Source organism: Sinocyclocheilus grahami, unplaced genomic scaffold, assembly GCF_001515645.1.
Source record: "Sinocyclocheilus grahami isolate Dianchi unplaced genomic scaffold, SAMN03320097.WGS_v1.1 scaffold1130.1, whole genome shotgun sequence".
Classification (NCBI taxonomy): Eukaryota; Metazoa; Chordata; class Actinopteri; order Cypriniformes; family Cyprinidae; genus Sinocyclocheilus; species Sinocyclocheilus grahami.
This window is the reverse complement of record NW_015506309.1, coordinates 105,851-112,436: the sequence shown is the minus strand read 5'-3', so window position 1 is coordinate 112,436 and position 6,586 is coordinate 105,851. Positions and strand designations below refer to the sequence as shown.

At 38.1% G+C, this 6,586-nt stretch overlaps 1 protein-coding gene across 1 annotated transcript; it reads right to left on the bottom strand.

Moving 5' to 3' along the window:
* Positions 1–3,289: 3,289 nt before the first annotated feature.
* On the bottom strand, positions 3,290–4,227 carry LOC107567124 (protein FAM163B-like). The gene is made up of 3 exons (XM_016252742.1): positions 4,135–4,227; positions 3,860–4,045; positions 3,290–3,742 (listed from the first exon to the last, which is right to left on the bottom strand). Exons 1-3 carry the CDS (start codon positions 4,225–4,227, stop codon positions 3,290–3,292), a joined length of 732 nt encoding a protein of 243 aa, XP_016108228.1.
* Positions 4,228–6,586: the final 2,359 nt, after the last annotated feature.

Here is a 6,586-nt window from a genome sequence, read left to right as displayed (position 1 = left end):
CTCCACCACTCAAGTTTTCATCCGTTCATGTCATCTGCATTGAGATTGTTCAAGGATTGCAGCAAGGGAAGTTTGAATCCGTATTTGTTTATATCTAAAGCTAGATCCATAAAACTGCATTACTGTCAGTATTACAAAATGATACCTATATGACAGTGTCCTGTGATTGTGGGATACACTAAGGAAATATTAAATTATTTGATTATTGCTCAGAGGATTATATTGCATGTCTTAAAATTATTTATTATTCGTCAGGTTTTATTGGACATTTATTATCTGGCAGTGGCAGAGGTCGATACTGAATGTTACCTCTGGCTGAAGATGGCTGATTTAGTACTGTACATCCAAACACAGGCTGAGCCTCAAGCCACTGCTGGCTCTTAGGCTCTACTGTTTACTTTTATCCGGTTTAACTATGGTTAGACCTAGGCTTATGTTAATTTATTGGTTACAGCAGTAGTTTTATTGGGTTCTCTCATTCTGTGTGTATCCGATTCATTCTTGTATTTCATTCACTTGATTTTAATTGACAATGAATTTAGCAGAACTTGACATAGCCCAGTCATTTTATTCTTGTCACTGAGTGAGTCCTGACCAGTGTTGGGCAGTAACGCATTACTTAGTAACGCGTTACTGTAATTTGATTACTTTTTTTTAGTAACGGAGTAATTTAACGCGTTATAATTTCCAAAATAGTAATCAGAGTATAGTTACAAGCCGAAGTCTCTATACGTTACTGCCGCGTTACATTGCTGACAGAATGCAGTGTTTTATAATCTAGAGATTGTAAAAAGGATGTAGCACATGCACTGTCGAGTCAAGTGCCAGTGGATTAGAGACCTGCTCCCGCGAGACCCGACGCAACAGAGTGCGGCGCGGGACAAGAGTGCTGGTGCGGGCGTGTAGACACTCGTGTGTGTGCGGGATGCGGGAGAATAAAATGATTCACAGGATTCCGCAAAATAGAAATATCTACATGAACTAATATAAAATATAAACGATTAACAGGTGCAAGCGTATGCAGAGTTTCTATTTAGGCTATAACACGTGTTTGCAGCGTTGAGCAATGCAGTGCTGAAATTTGCGTGCTCATGAATCCTCTCAATATAACACACGAATTGTAGACATTATGAAAGATTCATTATGCATATATTTATTGTGTTATAACAGAGATTTGTGAGATTGCGATGAACTGAGATGTCTTTTAGAGATTTTAAATTGCAGATTTTCTGCAATGCCAAACCATGCACGCAGCAGTCACTTGCTTTAGTTAAAAATATCAGTGTTCTGTGAATGTTGATGCTTTAATAACAAATATTTATCGGGAGCGTGTATGATGGGATTTCATAAATGTAATGGAGAAAAAAGTAACGTAACTAGTAATGTAACTAATTACTTTTGAAATAAAGTAATCAGAACAGTAACGTGATTACTTTTAAAAGGAGTAATCAGTAATCAGTCATTTTATTACATTTTCAGAGTAACTTGCCCAACACTGGTCCTGACACTTGAACACGCTATAGTTGAAAATGTATCTGATTCATATATTGTACTACCTTACCTCAAGTACAAAAGGCAATCATATGTAAGTCATTTGATTTTCTTGTAGAAAAACTTTTGTGTACCTCTCAGTATATTATAAATATTAAACATTATACTCCAATGAAATGGTGTGGTTTGTGTTGTTTGGTTGGATATTTTTAGTACAAGTTTTAATATAATTTACATTAATAAAGTGTAAATCCGTGTTATTTTTAGCATTACTCCTATACTATTATAGTTTCAGATGATATTTTGGATTGAATTTTATTTTTATAGTTTCTGTTTTCATCTTAATTTTAGGTAGAATTTGAGTAATTTTGTTGTGTGTTTTTGTCATATTATTAGCTTTTTGTATGTTGATATTAATATGTTTTTATTAAGTTTTATTTTTTTAGTTTTAGTTAAGTACTTAAACTAAACAAAAATGAGATATGTTGCCTTGGCAACTAGCTGAAACAAAATAAGTTTTATTTCAGTTAATGTTATAATGCATTATAAAAGTAGTTTTAATGCATTAAGTATGCCTTGTAATGCACCTTATAATGCATGGAATGGTCTCATGAGTATTTTTAGTTAAATATAATAACCCTAGTGCAAATTACATTTATTTAAGCTGATTAAGATGATAAAACATTTAATAATTTTTAGGGAGTCGGAAATCATAGTTACTTTCAGCAATATTCATCTGCATAATTTCCATCATACATAACACACACACACACACACATTTTTCTCTTGTTTGATGTTTTTAATTAACCAATTATAAGTCCTTTTTTCTGCACAAGAACTGATGCCACCTGCTGGCCAGCAAACAGCATGTGCAGTTAAATGTTCATTTATCACACCACAAGGTGACTGAATTCTCACACAGCCAATGTCAATGTTAACAAATCTTGCATTTATCAACAAATGAAAAAGATAAAAGACAATAACAGATCCTTATTTTGGTGACTTCAGAGTTATTTTTGATTAAAATCAATGCAAACTGAGTGGCACTACACACAAAGATGAGAATGCAGAGAATTATAAAATCAGTCAATTATATTACACAATCAGACACACAAATTTACAATCCACATGTAAAACTATGACTGCAGGTGGTATTATCATTTCACAAATGAAATATACCATAGATCCACACCATATCATCATACCATATATATCTTTTAATCGTCTATTTCACTACAGCAGTAAATATCTGTGATAGACAAAAGAATGTGAAATATCAAAATTTTACTCCAGTTTTCATGCCCTTAAAAAGCCCTATTAGTTACATAATAATAATAACATATATATATATATATATAATAATAAAGCAACTATTTTTATTACACACCATCAGAAAAGTCTGTATAAATAGGGCACAATGTACAGTGTTAATATGAAGGAATTGATTTTGATCCATATTGATTTTTCACAGGTGTTTCATCCGTATTTTGAATTATGGATTGCGTTTTGTGTGTTTTGGGGTTAAAGGAAACATCTGTAAACTTAACAGACAATGTCCTGTATTACCAGTATATTTTCTGTTTTTCTACAAAAAAAATTTTTTCTAATAGCATCTCAGTGATACTAAACAGCACTGGTGCATGACTATCCTTCTGATAGATAAATACATACATACATACATACATACATACATACATACATAAATTTGATGTATTGGATACAATGAATTGAACAACCTGGTACAGCAAAGCAGCACAATAATTGTGAATAACACAATGCTTTAGGTGAATATGAGGCGCTACACATCCGTGCTGATGCTGTGATGAGTCAGCACTTCTTGCATGGTGACAGAGCGGATAAGGTTGAGTTTGTGGAAGCTGGGCACCTCCATTGGCAGGTCTAATTCCTCCTGCTGCAGTGTCCTGTAGCTGATCCTGCCACCCCCATTACGCAGCCCCTCCTGTGGGCTCATGTAGAGCGGCAGATACCCCGAGCAGGACGGGCAGAAAGTGTATGAGCGGGGCGGTCTGTAGGGCGCGCGCATGAAGTATTGAGGGTAGCTTACTGGTCCATTGGGCTCAAAGGGCTCTGCAGTCATTAGCAGCTGATTGGAGGACGCATATTCAGGGAAATGTTGAAGACTCAGTGGACTCTCAGGTGGACTCGGTTGGCGCTGTGGATTTGGCGATGCCTTGGCAACATCAGCCTCCTCCTCCCCCTCCTCTGACTCGTCTCTTTTACAGCAGTAATACTAATGGGCAGAGTGAGATGTCACACTCAATAGCAGATACCCCGAGCAGGACGGGCAGAAAGTGTACGAGCGGGGCGGTCTGTAGGGCGCGCGCATGAAGTATTGAGGGTAGCTTACTGGTCCATTGGGCTCAAAGGGCTCTGCAGTCATTAGCAGCTGATTGGAGGACGCATATTCAGGGAAATGTTGAAGACTCAGTGGACTCTCAGGTGGACTCGGTTGGAGCTGTGGATTTGGCGATGCCTTGGCAACATCAGCCTCCTCCTCCCCCTCCTCTGACTCGTCTCTTTTACAGCAGTAATACTAATGGGCAGAGTGAGATGTCACACTCAATATATAAGTAAGTACAGAAGAGGGAGTTACTTATGAGACGAGCAGTAGAGGAGATTTACCTGCAGCCTACAGTAACACAGAACTGTGACAATAGTTAGCAAGATAATGGCAGCCAGAATTCCACCTGTGATGACCACTGTGCCGGCTGTCATTCGAAATCCTCTCCATCAACAAACTAAGCAAGCCATAAAGACAAAAAAAACAGTGATAAGATGAAAATGAATACTTACGATACTGTAACAACTTGACTGATCAGACAGACAATTATTTGTTATATTTAACAAATAATCTTTAAAACCCACTCGGTGAGTTGCATGAACCATCCTCACACTTTAAAGATCACTGATCACAAGATCAGGGCGGCTCTTTTAGATGAGGAAGATGAGGGTGCTGAGCTAGAAGTCTTCTAAGGACCCCTAAGTTTGTGCCAGGCTGCGGCCTTGTCTTTCCATTCACCAAAGATCCTCAGATTTCAGCTGGTTCTCTCTCAGCCAAGATCAACTGGAGCCTCAACAAACTGCATCAGGACACTTTTATTCAAATGGGCAAGACATGCAAGTATCAAACTTAGTCTCATTGTTTGATCCATTAAGTATCCCCACCCCTTTTAAAGAAGGGTGTACTCTGCTGTACTAAGCTTTCTTTCCATTGTTAAACTGTATGCATGTTTGTGTGTGTGTTAGAATAGTTTAAGTGTTTAGTGTAGTTAATAAAGTCTTGTTTGTATCACACTCAAGGTTGTATGTTGTTTTGCTCATAACTGGAGTCCCTAATCATGCAGAATTTGGCTACATGCTCCGAGTAGTATTGTACAATAAGGACATTATTTCCCATACCCGGAAATAAACATTTCTTAGAATTAATAAACAATTAACACTGGGTGTTTGCTGGGCAAACAGGTTTGGTGATTGTAATATTACATTAGCTGATTCAAATATTTGTAATTAATTACAAGTTATGATTAATTCATATTTACCTTTTTAGCTATGTAAACATTTACATGTTTAGCTATCATGTGACACTGAAGACTAGAGTAATGACTACTGAAAAGTCAGCTTTGCCATCACAGAAATAAATTACATTTATAATATATTCAAATAGAAAAAAGTTATTTTAAATTGTAATAATGTTTTCACAATATTTCAGTTAGATGCACATGCAGCCTTGATGAACAGAAGAGATTTATTTCAAAAACATTATCAATTTTACAGCAGACCCCAAACTTTTAGTGTTAAAGGGGTTCAATTATGCTTTTTCACTTTTTTAATTTTAGTCAGTGTGTAGTGTGTATGTTTGGGCATAAAAAAAGATCTAGAAAGTTACAAATCTCAAAGTCCACTCCAAAGGGAGTTATTTCGTTTTTAAAAAATCCATTTTCAAGAACTACAGCAAACGGCTCGTTTGGACTACAGCGTTTGGTTTCCGGGCTTTGTGATATCACAAAGCGGCTCATTAGAATTTCATTACAAATAATTCCCGCCTACAGAAATTCGAATGGTTGGGGGGTGGGGAGGGGCGAGGTTGTGGTTAGAACGCTTGGTTGAGTGAGTGCATCAGACGAGACGACGAAGAAGAAGCGCTGCTGCAGAGTTAGTGCATCAGAGAAAACCAAGAAGAAGAGCTGCTGTGCTGTAGCCTCAAATTTTTGGCATGTCTAGAACAGCGGTTCTCATTTCCAGTCCTCGCGTACCCCCGCTCTGCACGTTTTGTATGTTTCTCTTATTGCTTCATACGTTTGTTATATTTGACTGTAAGTGCCCTGCGAAGTGGACATTACTGGATATTCCTCCATGATTCCAGTTTGAAGGGAGCGTATATGTTCCAGACAAAGGGCATTTAAGTGTGCGAGACGTGAATTTAAATTGTATTTATTTACAGAGGTATATTATGTCCCACTTCACGCTTCTCTAGTAAGTTTCGTTTGTGTGTGAAGACGCTGCAGGCAGCGGCAGAGCGCAAATCTGTAAATGAATATTCCGAAGTGAAGTAAACTTCAACGGATTTCCCCTGCTCAGGGAGTAGGGAGCAATGGACACTGTGTAGGGACCATGTCAATCGGAACACAGTTCATGCACGGAGCTCACTTCTAACGAGATGATCTGAATCAGGTGTGTTAAACAAAGAGAGACGTGCAAAACATGCAGAGCGGGGGTACGTGAGGGCTGGAATTAAAAACCGCTGGTCTAGAACAATACTTAGAAGTATAACATGACGTAGCTCGGCGCCGCCGGTGTGCTACACTCATAGAAAATAATGTGTTCGAATTTTAAAGCCGTGGCGCGACGCTGCGCTTCTCGTCCGGTGCGCGACCGCCTGAAACGGTTTTTTTTCACTTCCGAAAGCGGATGATGTCAGGAAACAGTGGTTGCAATTTACTTTTTAACTCTGTTCCTGAGCATTATAATCCCAATTGTGTGCTGCGCATTTTACTGAGGACAGCTTCCACAACACGAGTGAGAAGTGCCAAATGGTTTTGTTGAAAGACGGAGCAAGGGGGCGTGGCAGTACTGA

Excerpts from the sequence above, each read along its gene's own strand:
- LOC107567124 (XM_016252742.1), bottom strand. The coding sequence starts at position 4,227 with ATGACAGCCGGCACAGTGGTCATCACAGGTGGAATTCTGGCTGCCATT. Across the intron at positions 4,046-4,134 it reads TGTGTTACTGTAGGCTGCAG|TATTACTGCTGTAAAAGAGA; the intron begins GTAAATCTCCTC and ends TCTGCCCATTAG. Across the intron at positions 3,743-3,859 it reads CCTTTGAGCCCAATGGACCA|TATTACTGCTGTAAAAGAGA; the intron begins GTAAGCTACCCT and ends TCTGCCCATTAG.